Source organism: Pempheris klunzingeri, chromosome 1, assembly GCF_042242105.1.
Source record: "Pempheris klunzingeri isolate RE-2024b chromosome 1, fPemKlu1.hap1, whole genome shotgun sequence".
In the NCBI taxonomy this organism is placed as follows: Eukaryota; Metazoa; Chordata; class Actinopteri; order Acropomatiformes; family Pempheridae; genus Pempheris; species Pempheris klunzingeri.
In genome coordinates this window covers 2,791,646-2,811,153 of record NC_092012.1, presented here as the reverse complement: position 1 = coordinate 2,811,153, position 19,508 = coordinate 2,791,646, and the positions used below count along the sequence as shown (strand labels likewise).

At 39.8% G+C, this 19,508-nt stretch overlaps 1 protein-coding gene across 1 annotated transcript; it reads right to left on the bottom strand.

Annotated features, from left to right (window-relative positions):
* Positions 1 to 1,050: 1,050 nt before the first annotated feature.
* cdhr5a (cadherin-related family member 5a) lies at positions 1,051 to 13,323 on the bottom strand. The gene is given in 14 exon segments (XM_070835705.1): positions 1,051 to 1,790; positions 2,633 to 2,793; positions 3,242 to 3,308; positions 3,395 to 3,508; positions 4,760 to 4,966; positions 5,062 to 5,159; positions 5,576 to 5,666; positions 7,309 to 7,494; positions 8,035 to 8,167; positions 8,251 to 8,327; positions 9,860 to 9,949; positions 10,092 to 10,151; positions 11,046 to 11,218; positions 13,233 to 13,323. Coding segments are annotated over 14 exon segments (2,148 nt in total). The 3' UTR covers positions 1,051 to 1,190.
* Between the last annotated feature and the right edge of the window lie 6,185 nt (positions 13,324 to 19,508).

Sequence of the window (19,508 nt, the reverse complement as noted above, 5' to 3'; positions counted from 1 at the left end):
TGATGGTGACCTACTGAACGTGAACACACAACTAGACCACCTCAAACATCCCTGCAGAAACAAGTCAAAATAACCAAAATAAGCCTTTAAAGGTTTTGTTACTGTATCTTAGATTAGACATGAGGCCCCAAGCACCAGCTGTGATATCTCGGGAAAAACATTTTCTCTTAAATTAAAGGTCCAGTTAAATGTTGCAGCTCTATTAAGGTTCAGAGGGATTCATACAGTCAGATCAGCATCTGCTGCAGCACCAACGATCACTTTAGGAATTTACAATGTCATCGTAACTCGCCATCGTCTGAACCTTTTAAAACTCGCCCACACGCTCTGTGTGTCCTCACTGTTCATGTCTGAGCCTGCTGAGGACTCTAAAACCTGCAGGTTCAACAGTAGTTTGAATAAACGATATCAGATTTATACCTTTTTATATCTTTTATCTAGATATGCAGTTTGTTATGAGTCACAGAATATATGGTTATGGTTGGATTTGGTTAGTTAGATTACGAATTAGTCTTTTTTTTAACTTCTGGAACAGAACCTGAATGTTTTGGTTTCACTTATTCTTAATCTTTCAATTGTTTTTACTGCCTATGTGCTTATTTCCTTCAGTTTTATTCCCATTTGAACCATCCTGTCTGCTTTAATCTAGCTTCTTAAAGCACCATTACCCCAAACGACAGCTGAAATGTCAGTAATAATCCCTCTCTGCTCTGGAAACCTGTGTCGTTTGTTAGTTTTAAACTGTTGTGGATGTTTGCAGTGTAAATTTTGGGTAATAATTAATTAATTAATCGCTCACCTTTTTTGTTTCCAACCTGTTTTTCGTGTCTTTCGTTCTGTCGGACTTCGTCGTCACAATGTTTGCTCCTACTTCAGCGATTATTTCAGTGAGTACAAGATGTTATCAATACAAATGATCACCAAAACCATGAAAATAAGACCCAGGTTGTGAGGGGCTATACTAATGATGTGAAGTGTTGAAGTTATTACCTCTGGCGCTGAACTCTAAGGTACTCACAGTAGAAAATAAATACTTTCTGGATCCTTGAATCTACTCTTGAGGTTTGGCAGTTATCCAGAGGAGGTGGAGGCGTCACCCTGGACCGCTGTTGTCTCCAAAAAGTGACAAGAAATCAGCTCAGTTCCGTGAACGTTTTCTCCGACTTGAGTCTGACCTCTGACCTCCTCCGTCAGCCCTCCTGCTCCTGGCCTCGCTTCTCTTTTTCCGAGTCGGCGCTCCCACAGTCCTGGTCCTCGCCGGGCGCCGCGCTCTGGCTCTCCTGCCCGCCGTCTGACTCTCTCAGCGGGGCCGCCGGGTCTCTAACGACCCCCTCCATCTCCATCTCCCCCTCCAGCTCCTCCTCAGTCTCCTCCTCCACCCGGCCCACCGTGTCTGGGATGATCTCCACCTCGATGTCGGAGGAGTCCTCGCTCTCCTTGAACCACACCGTCTTCTGGCCCTCCCTCCTCCTCTGCTTGGCCAGGATCGACCTCTTGCCGTACTCGTCGCCGTCTCCTCTGCCCCTCCTGGACGCTCTCGCCGCGGGGCTCCCCTTCGGGACGTGGTTGGTGAAAACGCCGCAGGAGGAGCAGTGGTGGCTCCGTCGCTCCAGGGGGATGACCCGGCCTCGCGGCTGGGGGAAGGTGCTCCGTCTGGGGAGCGCGTTGTTCCAGCGCCTGCCGCCCCCGCGGCTCTGGTCGCCCTCGTTCTGGAAGCCGTCGTTGGTGTACTGCAGGGAGTCCCTGTGGCCGGACCGGGGCGGGTCGGACTTCAGGCAGGGGCCCAGGCACTACAGGCGGGAGAGGGGCCCCTCATTAATACAGCGGTTAATGAAGCGTGGCATTGTGTAACGTTACAGATGATACCAAGAGTGAGCTAGGTTCATTTGCTCTGTTTTAACACAGAGCCCTTCTGTGGGGTTGAGCTGATGAATATTCATCAGAGCCACACAGGAGGAGCACATGCAGCATGAAGCAGCTGAGTCTGTCTCTGACGTCTGAAGCAACAGTGTGGAGGCGCCTGTGCAGCACCGTGAGAACAAAAGGCTGCTAAAGAAACCAGAGTTTTAACATTATTATTATTGTAGTTTTGTGTTTTTATTTTACAGGTTATTGTCTGTTTCTTTCCAAAGACTGTTTAACAAATAATGAATTAGAGGGACGGGTGGATTTTAAGTTTCTTGCGGTTAAAAATCAACCTACTTATTCTACTTTTATTGCAGTAAGAGGCTGTTTGGGAAATCCACTTATTTACATTCCTATCAAGAGTTGAATGAGAAGCTTAGCTTAGCATTTTTACATTTTTGTTTGTATGAATTAAGGAAATAAGTCATAATGTTAAGTCATAATGTGTTCATTGCTGATTTTTTTTTTTCCACTTTGGACAGTCAGGATGTCTGTTTCCCCCCCGTTTCCAGTTTTTTTGCTAAGGTAAGCTAATCGTTTCTAACCCCATACGTTCTCCTCCAACTCTCTGGTCTGAAATAAAGCTAAAATGTTGAAGTATTCCTCTAATATGGGAACAAACATGTATAGTATACAACAAATAGGACTTTAAATACATAATAAACACATAAAATGCTTTCCTCGAAACTCTCCAGAGGTGAAAACCCAAAGAAAAGTCCTGACCGACCTCACATATTTTGTCCATGCTGGCGTTTCCCTTCCACACGCGGGAAATCAGGAAGCCGATTACAATGAGGCAGAGGACCAGCAGAGCTGCCATGACCAGGCCCAGCAGCGCCATGTCGCCCGGTCGGTAGCCGACGTTCGAAGGAGACGGGATGGCCACGGCTGCAGGCGGAGAACAGGTGAGCGAGTCAAGATTACACCTGCAGGATTCATCGTTGGGATTTCCCAGAACTGCTCATTCAAATATGTAAATATAAAATGCATTGTGACATTTAAACCTCAAACTGTGACGTCATTTCTTGGAGGATCTTCAGATGCTTCATGTCCCTAAAATCTGTCCAACCTCAGCTGAAAGGTTCCAATCAATCAATAAACCAGAATAACTGAGAAAAGTGTGTTCGTCTGTCTCAACACTTGATCTTCACATCTGGCTACTGTAGATTTTAGGGAAACATTCCTCAAACAGCCTTTTCAGTGGCAGGAGAGTGTGACTGGACATCATTTGAAATTCTGCAACCATTTTAATGTCTAGATTTTTATTATAGATTACTAGATTACTATTATTTTATTGTAATTAATTTGCCAATATGACAGAGAATCACCGTCTTACCAGGTATGACCTGAACCGAGAGGGCAGCTGTTCCAAACTCGCCCGTTGTTGTGTCGACCGCTCTGAGCTGCATTCAGAAAAAAAAAAAAGCGTATAAATAACATTTTTATAAAAACAAGTATAAAGAAGTCAGTAAATGTCACATCACGTCACCTGAAGCGCGAAGGACTCCGTCTTCACGACTCTCTTCAGGATCACGAAACCGTCCGAGGTCACGTTGACGTAGCTGCTGTACTGAACCTCATATTTAACATCTGGATTCGCACCCTGACACACACACACACACACACACACACAAAATAAAAATAGTTTAAAGATTTTAGATTTTGTCATTTGAAGCTGCATTCAGTTATTTTTGACCACTAGGGGGCAGACGGACACCAAAACACACCCTGATTTACCATCAGCTTATCAATTAGTTCAGGTTAATGGGTCAGAAAACCACCACATAGACTCACATTGTAAGACACAGAAATATCACTCATGTCTGGTTGTGTCAACATGATGAATATTCATGTCTTTTAGCTCCGGTTTGGTCTCCACCAGCTCCTAAAATATATATATATCTGCAGTGTGAGAAATAAAGCAACGAGGTGCAAAAGCTAAAAGTTGAGTAGAGCTGCAGAGTTTGGTGTTTTTTTTTCCTTCTCAAGTGAGTTTGGGGAACTTTTAAAGTCAGAACTTTGTAAGAAATGGCAACCTGTTATTGATCAATTATGCAAAATGATTTCCAAATAAGAATGGAGATGGAGCCCTTAGCTTTTATCAAACCGAATTAGATTAGTACTCTGAAGCACCCACTCCCCCGCTTTTTTTTTTTTTTAATTAATTAATGACTAATTTAACCTATTCTGTGTATATTTGTTTATGTATGTGTTCTTATTTTTATTTGACCTTAACATCGTTGTTTTTGTTTTTACTTGTGTAACCGTGCAGATGTATACTTGTGAGAATGTGTCCAGTTGTTTGTTTTAACAAAATGTTCAGAAAAACAATAAACAGTTAAAAAAAAAAAAAAGAAATTTATAAGAAAATAAACTTTTCAAGGTTGGATCAACATCATAACAGTAGCAGGAGGCCACCTGACGTGTACTACGTCTGCAGTAATTATTATACTTTGCAATCAGATTCAGAAAATAAAAGTTTTCTTCTCGTAAATTTTGGAGTTTTTCCTCACAGATTTATTGCTTTAATCTTAAATAATAACAGGGAAGATTTTTTTTTTTTTACTCAGAAATTTCCCATTTTTATCTCAGAAAATCCCCCTCCTCCCCGGCTCTGTTGTTTTTTGCCTCATTGGAGAATAATCAATCAATCGATCAATCAATCAACTGTCCAGTCAGTCAGGACTGAAAAACAAACTGGTGTCATTTATCTAATTTAGCATTTTGAGTAAAGGTTCCTACAAAACATCTGCAGCAACAGATTCATATTAATGGTTTTGAAGGCTGAATATTAGTAATAATAAATAATAAATAATTAATAATATCAACACAGTTGCACATGAAGAGGACTCACGGCAGCGAAGTCCTCGTCCCGAGCTCGGACCCTGAACGGTCGGTTGGTGCTTCGGTCTCGGAGGATCATGCTCTCGGGGACCGAGTTGCTGTAGATGAACCCTTCGTATCGCTCCTTCTCGAAGCGAGGAGGGTTCCTGCTCTTCTTCATCACCTCGATGGTCACCTGCGTCACCGCAAACTGATCCCTGTTGGTCACCTGTGACGCCTGAGGGCCAGGAGAGGATCACAGGTGGGTTACATCCCAGCTGGTCTGCCTCACAAAACCACCACAGATCAATAAGACAAATGATTTTATTTGACCAGAACAGTGAGAGTTATCGGGCCGATGATGTCAGCAGCTTTAACCATGGTGATGTTCCCTGTTTCTTCATCAATCTGGAAAATATTTCCCTCGTTTCCTGATGAAGACAGAAAACATCATGAGCAACAAGCAACAAAAGCAGCACAGTTATCTTTAGATACACAAAATCAATCACAGGGACACAGGAAGTTTCAGTAATTATACATTTTAGCTGTTTCATACACTCAGTTTATTAGGTACATTCAGCTAAAACTACAGTCCTGCAATAATAATAACAAATATCTGTTTAAAAGTTCTAAAAAAAGGAGATTTGTATGAGTAAGAGTAAAATATGTTAAATAAAACCATATAAAATAATTAAAGGAGTCAATAACAAAGTTAAGAGAACCAGTTTGTACAATAACAGGTTTAAAGAAGTGACTTTAAAAGTGGTGCCGTGTGAAAACACTCCTAATGCTGACGATGATAACAGCAGTCCTAGTGAATGTGCAGTGAAATGGTTCTGGTTCGGACCTCGGAGGATCCTGTAGCTGATGTGCTCGCTCCGGTTCTTGTCTCCGTCCTTGGCGAACACCGGACCGGGCTCCAGCACCAACGGCCCCTCCTGTGGGTTAAAAACATCAGGCACTGATCCTGCAGCTCACGTCTGTATTGATCAGCGGTGGAGGAAGTATTCAGATCCTTTGTTTACTCCAGTAACTAGTTACTAGTTACACCTCTGTGTGAATAGTTTTCTTTTATCATTATTGTTGCAGTTTGGTTACGTTTAGGCACCAAAAGTACTTGGTTAGGTTTAGAACAGATGATGGTTTGGGTTAAAATAATACAAATATAAAAGGCAGCGTACATAAAACACAAAACATCCATTCCAACAAACACGTGGGTGTAAATAGTGTCGACTTCTGGGTGCAAACAGCATCCGTCCAGAAAACAACACATGAATTAACATTTCTCCCACAACGGCGTCGACCTCAAAGGCAACACTCATCCACCTGCTTCACACCTGCAACACCGAACAACACCGATATCACATCTGAAGTCTGGCCACGTCCTCGAGGTTTGGAAAAAGAGTTCCAGTACACTGCTTGATTTTCATCATTATCTGTGGTTTCATCTACACGAGCTCATGTAAATAATCCTGATCAAACCATAAAATAATCAATAAGTGACCTACACACTGATCTCTGTGCTTTGTTTGTTCACAGCTGTAGTTTACAGCAGCAGCTTCACCATTCAAGAGGCTGGAAATGTTTAGGTTTAGGTAACAAAAATAGAAACAACTGAAGGAATAGTGTTAACAACGTTACGTTAAACTGCGTTACGAGAGTTTTTCTTTTCAAAGTTGTCTTTTTTTTGGACTATGAACATTTGTTTCCTCTACATTTACGTTTCTCAAAGCCTTTTCCTTTGTTAGTTAACATTTCTTTGATTGCAGAAAAATGCCTCCTGTGACTTTAGTAGTATGCTATTATCATAATTATGATTTAAAAAAGAATTAAAAACAAGAGACATGAACCGTTTTTATATGAAAATTATGTAAAAGGTTGGCAAAGTAGTTAATTAAGATGAATCGACTAATTGTTCCAGCTGTACTTGTATAAACTATTAGCTTTAAATCAGAAGAAAACATATTTTAGAACCTCTTTTTATGTTTTAAGGGTAAAAATCTCAGTCTGTGAAGCAGCTTCAGTAAATTCAGTAAATATATTGATTAATTCCCAGAAACAGCAGGTAACTTCTCATCAGCACCTCTTTCCTCCACTGACTGTGAGTAAGAATAACCTCCATCTGAACAACAGATGATACAAATATATATATTTATAAACACACTCATCATATAAACATCAATATAACTGTTTTTATGTTCGTTTTGTTTTCAGTTCAGTTTAGTTTCAGTTTGCTGGTTTCACTTCAGTTTGTATTGTTTAAAAATGTTTAGTTTCAGTTTAGTTTTCATTAGTTTCAGTATTAGTTTTACTTTATTATTTATTATAATATAAGGGATGTTTGTCAGGAGCAGATTTAAGAGTTCCACATTGGTATTATAATCAATAGAAAACCCTTCATGAAGATCAGTTTTTATCATCGTTACAGTTGATTAAGGAGTTTTTTCACATCTAGTTTTGGTTTTTAGTTCAGTTTGAGTTAACTAGAATAATATAATAACTTATAATAATATATAATAGAATAGAAAATGGGCACTTGGGTGCTGTCAGGTGAAGCGTTATGAACTCAGACGCTCACACCTCCTTCTCCGTGAGGTTGACTTTGCCCCTGTAGCCGGCGCTCACGCACAGCTTGGCGCTGCCCAAGCTGGTCCTCAAACACGGCTGGAACCACGGAGGCCGGTTGTCGACGTCCCTCACGTGCACCGTGATGGTCGCCACCGATGTGAAGAAGGGCTGGTCGGACGCCGAGCCGTTGAACGTGTCCTGGAGACACGTTTACAGGTCAAAGGTCAAAGAGAAGCAGGAAGCTGAAACTAGAACTCCTTTTACTTATCTATTTATTTTAATTCTTATTTTACTGTTTGTTCAGTATTTTCTTGAGTTTTATCAGGTTTGTTGTTGTTGTTTGTCCATGAAATTCACATGTAAATATACAATATACGACACTGGTGCCCATAAAGTTGGAATAATCCCCCAATGTTGTTAAAGCCTGAATACACAGTCTGCAAAGGTTCATTGTGGTTTAAGTTTCACTGTGATGTGTTTGGAAGAGTTTGATCAATAAAGTAGAGAAGATATAAACTTTATTTATCAAGAATAAATCACATTGTCACAATCATTTCATGAGAAGAGGTAAAAAAAACCATTTTATTCCAACTTTATGGGCGACAGTGTATAAGAGAATCCTGAGATTGATAAATTATTTAGATTATATTTTATAGATTTGCCAAATGACGAATGTCTGAACTGAACGGCACAAATAAAAAGTTATATAAAGGAAATCAAAGTGAGTGATTTCTGTACCTGCACATGTAAAACCAGAGAGATCTTCTGCACAACATCATAGTCCAGGACGCTTTTGACCAGAATCTTTGGAGTGTTGATGTTTTCCAGGCGGAAATATTTATCCTGAATAAGAACAGAAGGATATTATGAACTTTATATCAGATAAGATAACAAAGAATAAAACTATAACAAGCTTGGCATGGCGACATCAGATCGGTCCTTACTGTTGCAGACTCTAATCGATAGTAAAGCGGCTCCGAGTCGACGTCTGTAGCTTCTATCAGTCCGACGCTGGAGTTTAGTGGAGCGAGCTGCAGGAGACACAAGACGACATCAAACACTGTGGGAGGAAGAACTGGGATCATTCACTCAGGTTATGGCAGCGACACCTCAATAACCACATCTATCAAATAAATGTTTGAGGGAGGACGAACCCTGACAGGATGATGAAGGATCCTGAATCACCTGAACGCAGCGTTAACCTGCTTCTTACCAAAGGAATCAATATTGTAACATTAAAAATGTATTTAAAGAAGATTTTATTGATTTAAAAAATGATTTTATTGATTTAAAAAATGACTATTAAAAAATGATTTTATTGATTTAAAAAATTACTTTATTTAAAAAATGACATTCTTGATTTAAAAAAATATTTTATTGATTTAAAAAAATTATTTTATTGATTAAAAAAATTACGTTCTTGATTTAAAAATTTTTTTTTATTGATTTAAAAAATGATTTTATTTATTTAAAAATGACTATTGATTAAAAAATGATTTTATTGATTTAAAAAATGATTTTATTTATTTAAAAAATGACTATTGATTAAAAAATTATTTTATTGATTTAAAAAAATGATTTTATTGATTTAAAAACTGATTTTATTGATTTAAAAAATGACTATTTAAAAACTGATTTTATTGATTTAAAAAAGTGACTTTCTTGATTTAAAAAATGATTTTATTTCTGCTATAATCTGCCATAGCGACAGTCTTTTACACAGAAATAACCGACTGCAGATTTCTGCAACTGACCAGATCAGAATCGAGAATTCAACAAGTGTGTATTGTGGTGAGATAAAATGTTGTGGAGTCAAAGTATAATGTAAATTAATTAAAGAGGGTCGAGGTCCAGCTACAAACTGTCAGGGTTCATTTCTATTACACTGCTTTTTTATAGAGAAATCAACAGTTTAATTTCTGTGTCCATGGCAACAGCCAGAGTAAAATAAAGATGGATTATATATCTAGAACATATATACATACAATATACAAACTGTAAACTGTCCCCAGCAGGAACGAAGCCTTTCAGTTATTATAGTTTAATGTTTTTTCATTCGTTTTTATGTTCGTTTTGTTTCTTAATTTTTGTTTTCAGTTCAGTTTAGTTTCCAGGGTGGGTTTGTTGGCTTCACTTCAGTTTGTATTGTTTAAAAATGTTTCGTTTTCGTTAGTTTCACTATTAGTTTTTACTTCATTATATCTTATAATATAAGGGATGTTGGTCAGGGGCAGATTTAAGAGTTCCACATCGGGATTATAATCAATACAGATATGAAGATCTGCACCAACACTGAAGACATTTCCTGTGTTTATTAATTAACTTCACTTAGTTTTTGTTCTTTTCTGCAGTTTTTATTATTGTTACAGTTGATTAAAACGTTCTTTCACACCTAGTTTTAGTTCTTAGTTTAGTTTTAGTTAACTAGAATAATACGATAACCTGTAATAATACCTCATAACATTTCCTCAGGCTGATACCTTTGTTACAGCTGACTAAAAATGTTAATAGAGTAAAATAAAGACGGATTACCTCTCAGTAAGTAGCTCTGTGTAACACTCACCTCGTTCACTTCTAGTACGAAGTGGTTCTGTGCAAAGTTTGGCGGGTTATCGTTGGCGTTTTCAACCAAAACCTCCACCGACTCGTTCACCTGGAAGAGAGCACAGCAGCAACTTCCTCTTCACTGAGAATGAAGAGAAACACACACACGGCGTCGTGGCCTTGTGGCCGATGTTTACGCTCCTTCTCCTTCTTCTTATTATCGTGGTGTTGTGTTTGACTGTGGTACTCACAGATCTGGAGCCTGCTCTGCTGCACTGCACCCACACCACCAGAGCTGCACTGGACAGGGACTGACAAACACACACAGCAGATACATTAGTTAAATTCAGATCCTTACTTACTTAATTACAAGCACTAATACCTGAAAACACTCCATTACAAGTAAAAGTCCTGCATTCAAGTGAATAAAAGTATCATCAGCTGAATCCACTTAAAGTATCTCAGGTAAAAGGATTCCTAATGCAGTCAAATGTTCTCTGTCAGCGTTTTCCTGTTAATATTACTGCTGTATTAAAGGGTAACTCCAATATTTTAAAACCTGGACCCTATTCTTGTATATTTAGGGTTTGAAGTAACTGGAGGGTGCAAAAGCTTTTGGAGTGTCACCTCAGCCGACAGCCAAGAACAAGCAGAAACCGAGCTGTAACGTAATCCTTCAGGGCAACGCACACAATCGATTATGTCCACTAAAAGTGTTTGTTTTAGCCACTGACAGGCTCAGATTGTTATTCTAAGTGTGTGACAGCATTATGGAAAGGATCCCTACAGAGAGAGACCTGGAAGATCCTTTTGGTTTAACCACAAACAGCCGTTATATCACTCTCTGCACACACACCAGACTCCATTGACAAAAACAATAATTTTACCTCACAGACCGCAGCAGTTGCTGGTCTACCACTGTCTCGATCAGCTCGCTTTTTTGCGTTATTGTTTGTTACACCAACAAACTAACTGGATCCGAACTAACCCTTCAATACACCTAAGTCACACAGTAACACAAACAAAAGTAACTGATCGAGACAGTGGTAGACCAGCAAGTCACTAGTAAAATTGCTGGTTTTGTCAATGGAGTCTGGTGGCTTTGAAGAGAGTGAAATAACGGCTGTTTCCAGGTAAACAAAAATGATCTTACTGCATATTTGAGAGTCTTAAAGACAGACCTGGATCAGTCTCGCTATAATTACCTCGTAGTCCAACCCTTTCTTTACCATTAGGGCGTTCCCTCTCAGGTAGAACAGATCCTCAGGGTTCACGGTGACTGTCAGCGTCACATCGCTGATGGAGCTGATCGTCACCACCTGCACATCAGCTGTGTTGTTTTCTGAGACCGCCACGGGGCCTGGAGGAACCGTGCAGACTGAGAGAGGTGGACAAAGCAAGAGTTTAGACACATGAGTGAAAATCCAACATCCAACATGATCAAATGTCCATTTAAAGTGCTAAAGTGCTTGTTTGATCCACTGACAGGCTCAGAGTGTTATTCTAAGTGTGTGACAGCATCATGGAAAGGATCCCTACAGAGAGAGACCTGGAAGATCCTTTTGGTTTAACCACAAACAGCACACACACCAGACTCCATTGACAAAAACAGTGATTTTAGCTCACAGAAAACTGGAACTGCTGGTCTATCGCTGCCTCGATCGGTTTGTTTGTTTGTAATTTTGTGCAGTTTTGGTGTGTAAAAGGTTTTTGTTTGGATCCAATCTAAGGTATTAAAACACCAAAGTCACAACATCTGGTCCAGAAACACATGTGTCCCACAATGTAAAATTACTGTTTTTGTCAATGGAGTCTGGTGAGCGATGTAACGGCTGTTTGTGGTTAAACCAAAAGGATCTTCCAGGTCTCTCTCTGTTCTTAATATAGAGATTTGGACTGAAACAAGCATCGCTGAAGGAGTCACTTTCTCACTATTCTCACCACTTAGTAAAGCAGTAAAATCCTGCTTTTCCATCAGTGATGAGGAATAATAATCTACTGAGATATATATATATAATATTAAAGTCACAGGGAGACTTTTCTTCTTAAAAAAGACTTTTACTTTCATACCTTTACTATATTTTCCTCATTATGTTCTCATACTTTTACCTCAGTAACACTGAAGTAGTATTAGAACCACTAACACTGTGAGATTAAAACATGAAACCTTTAAAACTAAAAGAGTTTCTGTGGGTGGTTTAACCTGTTATTAACCCCTTACTGACCCCCCAGCCTCCATCTGACCACGCTGGGATTGTTTGTGTAAACACAACGGCTGAGACATCCAACAAGTACTCAGACCAGTACCCAGACCAGTACTAAGACCAGTACCCAGACCAGTACTCAGACCAGTACCCAGACCAGTACTCAGGCCAGTACCCAGACCAGTAGTCGGACCAGTACCGCAATCAGTACTCAGACCAGTACTCAGACCAGTAGTCAGACCAGTCCTGCAACCAGTACCCAGACCAATTCCCAGACCAGAACCCAGACCAGTACCCAGACCAGTACCCAGACCAGTACTCAGACAGTACTCAGACAGTACTCAGACCAGTACCCAGACCAGTGCTCCCAGTAAAAATACCTGCCCAGTTACACAACAGTTTAAATCATGAACATGGCCCCACATGAAATAATATAAAAGAATGAAGGTTTTAATAGAAGTTTAATATTTTGACACAATTTAAAAACTTTTTACAAAGATAATAATTCATCATTTTCATATTGTACCATAACACATCAGAAAACCTGTAACACATTATTATCTTAATGTGAGTAAGGCTTCATGATGATACCTACTATTATTAATTTCTACCCTGTTCACCTGAAGTGTTTTACCTTAAAGGGATAGTTCGGCATTTTGAGAACTTCACGTCTCGTACAGTAAACATGACACTATAGCATTAGCTTAGCATTAAGGCTGGACACAGGGTGAAACAGCTGGTCTGACTGTGATCTGAAGGCTTTAGATCAATGCTGCTTTTATCTAGTGTGTGATAAATCTTATCTTTACATATATGGACAGTGATTTTTCACACAGTGCTGAAAAACAAGCCCTAAAAACTCCTTTTTTAGGGATATTTTTCAGTATTTTCTATCATTTAAAGCAGTATTTCCAAACCTAAGTGGACCTAAAGAATCTGAAGCTGCACAAAGTTCTGTTATTTTTCTCCAACTTTTGTCAAATTTCTGCTTCTTTCTTGTGAAACACTGGATTCTTTTGCCTCTTTAGGCCTTTAAAAATCCCTCAGATGAAGGAATCGGAGAAGGAAATAACAAGTTTTAGCTTCTCGTCATCAGAGATCACATGTGGGGAAATAGAAAATCCCAAATACCCAGACTTGTATGGACCCTCAGCATCCACACATGACACACACCAGAGCTCTACTCACGTCTTTCGGCCGCACAGGCCGCACAAAGGCAGACGGCGACGACGCATCCGAGGAGAACGTCCACAGGTTTGCTCTTCGATTTCACTTCCATGTCCTGATTTCCAAAAGGCACCAACAAATGAAGTCCCGCAGGAGGATGAGGAGCCCGTGGTACCAGCTGGTACTCGTCCACATAATGCCCCGTCTGTGCTGCCCGGCGAGTGGGAGTCGACTACAGTTGCAATGTTTGTGACTTCATCTTACGGGCACATATTGCATTAAACGCCTGCCAGCAGAGGACTCGCAGCCTCCTACTAAAATACTTGCATCTGTTTTGAGCTGGATGGGTCGTTGTGTATCGGTGGCCCTGATGCATTCTGGGAGGAGTCCAGCAGAGGAATGTTGGAAGCTGGAGACATTTCTCACATGGCTGAATACTCTTCAGGTTAGACAGACTTGTTTAAAGTTACTGGATCAGCCTGCTTGTTGATGTGGATTCACTAGTGATGACATACAACACACACACACACACACACACACACACAGGGCCACACACAAGTGATTTTATTCAATTCATTAGGCTTAAACTTAAAGGATAGCTCTGATATTTTACATATTTTGGGTTCAAAATGAGCGGCAGACACAACATTTTTGTAATTGGTCCAGTAGATCGCCTCCACAATTGTGTCCAATCAAAGTACGCCCACTAAAAGTGCTTGTTTTTGCCACTGACAGGCTCAGATTGTTATTTGACAACATTGCAGATAGGACCCCTACAGAAATAGACCTGTAAGAACTTTTTTGTTTAACCACAAACAGCTGCGGCATTGCTTGCTTCAGAGCCACCAGACTCCATTGATAAAAACAGTAATTTTACATGGTTGTTTCTGGTCTACCGCTGTCTCGATCAGTTAGTTTGTTTGTGTTGTTGTGTGACTCGTTTGGCTCCAACACCATATTTGTAACACAAAAAAACCCAACCGACCAAGGCAGCGGCAGACCAGCAATTCCTGTGTTCTGTGAGGTAAAATTGCTGTTTTTGTGAATGGAGTCTGGTGTGTGTGCAGAGAGCGATATAACGGCTGTTTGTGGTTAAACCAAAAGGATCTTCCAGGTCTCTCTCTGTAGGGATCCTTTCCATGATGCTGTCACACACTTAGAATAACAATCTGAGCCTGTCAGTGGCTAAAACAAGCACTTTTAGTGGACCTACTCTGATCCAGATTCCAAAACTTTTGGTACACACTGTTCATTTCACCCAAAATATATAAATGTGGGGCCCAGATTTAAAAATCCCAGAATACTCCTTTAAAAACTCAGCAGTGAGCCTTGCTGTCGCACTGGGTGTCATGTTCCTTCATCACTACAAACACTCAATCCGCCGCTGAAAATAGTCCCAAGCAAAAGCACCATTTCCTCCAGTCTGTTTCTAAAGATTAAGAGGATACTGAGGGACAAACTGACACAGTGTTGTTTTTAATTCCTGTCATGGGACAGTGAGACAATGAGAAACCACATGACATATTCCCGGTCTTTTCCCATAACACCCAGAGATGGACGAGACTGAACAACAACCAGCAACACAAAGATGTTCTCCCATCTCGCTCCATCCTGTCCAACGACACACACTCACACTGGCACAAACTGGGACACATAACGGCTTCACATGTGGACAAGGCACCGCTGTGCACACACACACACACACACACCCGGCTGTCATACATGGCACTAAGTACTCAAACACACACACACACACACACACACACACACACACGTCTCCTCTGTGTGGGAACAACAAGCTCACAGTGTCATGACGTCCCATGAAGCTCGTACATTATGTTTCCAAGCAGAGATGCTGTTCATGCACACTGAACACACACACACACTAAACACACACACACACACTGAACACACACTGAACACACTGAACACACACACACACACACACACACACTCTGTATTGGTTTCCCGTCTGACCACCAGGAGGAGTTCTCGCCCCTCATATCAGCGACAGGCAGCCCTTTAATTTCAAATTCCATTATAACTTTATCTATAACTTACTTCAACACAAGACAAAGAGAAAGAACTCAAGAGTTTTAAAACATTTAAAACTTAAAGGCTGAACGTTTAGAAACTATTTGGGGGAATTGACAGTGGTGGAGGAAGTATTCAGATCCTTAAGTAAAAGTATTAAAAAATACTCTGTTATGGGTAAAAATGTTACTTTAGTAAAAGTATGTGAATATAATGAGGAAAATGTGGTTAAAGTATTAAAGTAAAAGTCTTCTTCAAGCAGAAAAGTGTCCCTGTGACTGTTGTACTGTTATATTTTCTATTATTAGATTATTATTCCTCATTTTTCATGGGACTCCACATCACTAACCCTTCTGACATCACAGCTGTTATATCCCTCTCCTCTCAGCAACCACACTCCATTGATAAAAACACAAATTTTACACAGGAGTTGCTGCTCGACCTGCTGCCTCGATCTGTTAGTTTATTTGTGCTATTTTGTGACTTTGGTGTTTTAAAGTATTAATATGGCTCCAACACAATATTTGTTTAACACACAATAACAGAGATAAACTAACCAATCGAAGCAGCAGCAGACCAGCGACTCCTGTGTTCTGTGAGGTAAAATCCCTGTTTTTGTGAATGGAGTCTGGTGTGTGTGCAGAGAGCGATATAACGTCTGTTTGTGGTTAAACCAAAAGGATCTTCCAGGTCTCTCTCTGTAGGGATCCTTTCCATAATGCTGTCACACACTTAGAATAACAAGAGTTTAAAAATACACAAGTTATCCTTTAACACAGCCGTGATATTATTCCTGAAACATCAGATATAACAGGAAAACACTGACAGAGAACATTTAACTGCACAGTTTTTTCTTTTATTTTGATAATTCATCCATAACAGTTTTGTTTGTGGTCTCTAATAAAAAGCTTTAATCGTTTAGCCGCGTTCTTGTCTGTATTTAACGCGTTTGTAATACTAAACTTTGGACTTTTAACCGACCCTTTTTATATAATAATTAGCACAGCGCTGGTGATGTAACGGTAACTGGGGTTGGTGGGGTTTAGCAGAGAAGCTAATCTCATTAGAGACCTACTTAATAATGTTCTTGTTCCACCTGAAGCAGAAAAGAAAAAAAAGGACGGAGATGTTGCAGCATTTTTCAGTGGAATTAGTGGTGTAAATGCTGCTTTAGTTGAAAGTTGTTTGTGGCAGTGGCAGAAGAAGCAATTAGATCCTTTACTCACTAAAACTAAAAGCATTAGTACGTCTAAGTAAAAACACTCCATTACAGGTAAAAGTCCTTTATTAGAAATCGTATTTTAGCAAAATTTCAGAGGTATTAGCAGCAAAATATACCTAAAAAATCAAAAGTTAAGTGTTTTATTATCGTATTTTTAATCATTGGATGATAATTACTGAGGCTTTAGTGTGTAATTGGCATTTTGCTGTCATGAGTGGATGTGTTAGAGCTGATTTTAAACACTTTTTCTACAGTTTCTACATATTTAAGATGCCACTGAGTTAATATTTGCATGTAAAACCTTAAAAGTAATATTATTATATGAAATAGCCAGTAACAAAAGCTGTCAGTGGAGAAAAAAGTGTAATATTTGACTGATAATATTCACTTGAGTACAAATAACACTCAGAGTGCGCGCACACACACACACACACACACACACTCATCAAACATATTTGCGAATATCTTGTCCACAGCAGGTGTGAACAAATCAACGTGTACAGATGTCACGTGTAAAACAAAAGCTTGTTAAGAAGAAAGCCTCATACATGGATCTCTTTATCCAGCGGTCACACCTCACACACAGAACTCTACTGGCATTTTCACTGTTTTTGTGAACACACATTCTCGTCTGTCAACAACCATCAGTTCACAATTATTATTTAAAATAACGGCTCATAACTGTGTCACATCTCTAACACATTTGCAGATATGTTCTGCTACAATAACTGAGACATGTTTTATATCTCAGGCTTAAGACTCCTTTGTGGACTAAACTTGGACTAATTATGCATTTTTTTGACTGGGGTCTGGTGAGCTACGCTGACCGGCCTGACGGAGGTGCTGTAATTAAACTTTCCACCTGTGAAACCTATCCGGGTGTGATGAAATGCTGACAGGTGACGCATCGATCGCCTGCTGACCTTCACCGTTGGGTGCGGACGGTGGGTGAAAAGTCACACGGCCTTGACCTGCGGCCGACACGCGCTCAGGATTATGGGTAAGTCACAGGGACGTGATGATATTGGAGACGACTGTGGATGACAAACAAAGCGGCTGCTGTGAGAGTCTGAAGAGCTTTACAGCACTCAGCTCCCCAGACTGTGACCTTTGACCCACACATGTGACCCGTTCCTAAAATATATATCTAACTCTCTGCATAACACGGTTGCTTCACCAGACCTGTTTTCCTCCTCTTCCTCATCACCTCCACGACTGGGACCACCCTGTTGTCCATCAGCATCACCTCTGCTACAGAAACTGGACACCTAATAATAATAATAATAAACACAATTATTGTTAGACTTATTGATTAGAATTGTAATTTACTTTGTTTCTGCACCTTTTCTGTCTCCTCTGTTGCTGTAACCAGTAAATATCCCCAGTGTGAGATGAATAAAGTCTCTCTTATCTCTTATCTTATCTTCTGCAGGCTCGACTACTGTAACGGCGTCTCTGCAGGTCTCCCTAAAAATCCGATCAGACGGCTGCAGATAAATCAGGACGCTGAATTAACTGAAACACCAAGAGAGTAGACGACATTACTCCGGATCTCAGATCTTCACTCTGACTTCCTGTGGGTCAGAAAATTGATTTTAAAATAATGTTGTCAGTTTATAAAGTGCTGAGTGGTTTCAGACCAAAATACTACAAATATAAATATAAATATACAAAATACTCAAACACTAATATTTGACCTGCTGCTTCGCTCTGAACCATCCAGACCTCTCAGATCGTCTGGAGTCAAAAGTGTTTGCAGCAAATATCTGGAACAAAAATAAAACAGATGATAAATATACTTACAAAAGTCATAAAAAAAAATATAAAATTATTTTAGTGCATCATAATTAGTGCACCACACACCAATTGTTGCAAATTAGTTTTATATAAAACATAATTTCTAGCAGAAATTTTAGGAGTTGGCGCATTAAGATAAACAGCAGGTGGCGCTAATGCTCCGATCACATGCGCTTATAACGCAGTAGAAGAAGAGAATGACATCCTAGCATGTTATTATACCATAGAAGAAGAAGAGGAGGAAATGAGCTGATGTAGTTAAAAAAAGCTCCTCAACAGGTGGAAATAAAACAATTATACACATTTTTTTTTTAATATCTGAAATGTTATTTTCTTTACACGTTTTTTTTTCCTTCCTCTTTGATATTGTGTGAACTGACACTGGGAAGCCTTAAAACACCCACAGCCAGTTTTTGTTTATTCCTCCAACCTCACAGACCCAAAACTTCAATGAGCAAATATTTTTACACTTCAGGAAAAACTAATCTTAGCTTCCGAAAACTGGCATCAACAGAGAGCAGAGAGGCTTTTAATCCCAGGTCTAACGTCAGACATCACATGCAGACTGTTGATCTCAGGGTAAAAGTGTAAAGACTATTTACGCCCATGTGCAAATAGCATCAGACTTATTTTCGTGAAGTGGTGTTGGGGAACTTTCTCCAACTTCTGATAGTTAAATCATGACACAATCGCTCTAAAAACTACTATTCTGATTTGGAGAACCAGCGTGTGCAGGAACGGACCGACTGTACTTTAGTTTTATACAGTATAATTATAAAAGATCTGACTTCTAAAATACAGGCTGAGTCATACAAAAGGAGGTCATTAATAAGTGATGGTTTCTTCTTTTAAACCATATTAATAAAACCAGAGGAGAGTGAACTTAAATGGATGGTGTCACAGCAGTGAGCTCCCAGCAGGCACCGCAAAACATCTGTATCTGTCAGCGTGTTGAAGAAAAATAAGGAGCTAAAACGCAAAATGTCAGAAGGTTTAACGTTCAGTGGCGAGGACAGAGACGTCTCTGACTGTTCACCTTTACCTGCGTCTGTATCTTTGTCTTTTTCTGCTCCGGGACATTATTATTTTTCTGACTTTTTTTTTTTTCCTGTTTGTCTGTCGTCGTCGTTTTTATCCGTCTCTCCCTTTTTCACCTTTATTCATCTCCATCTCTTGTCTCTTTGCAGCCGCCACAGGTCATTAATCTTCATTAGGTGGTCAGGTCTCATCACTCCTCTTTGGGA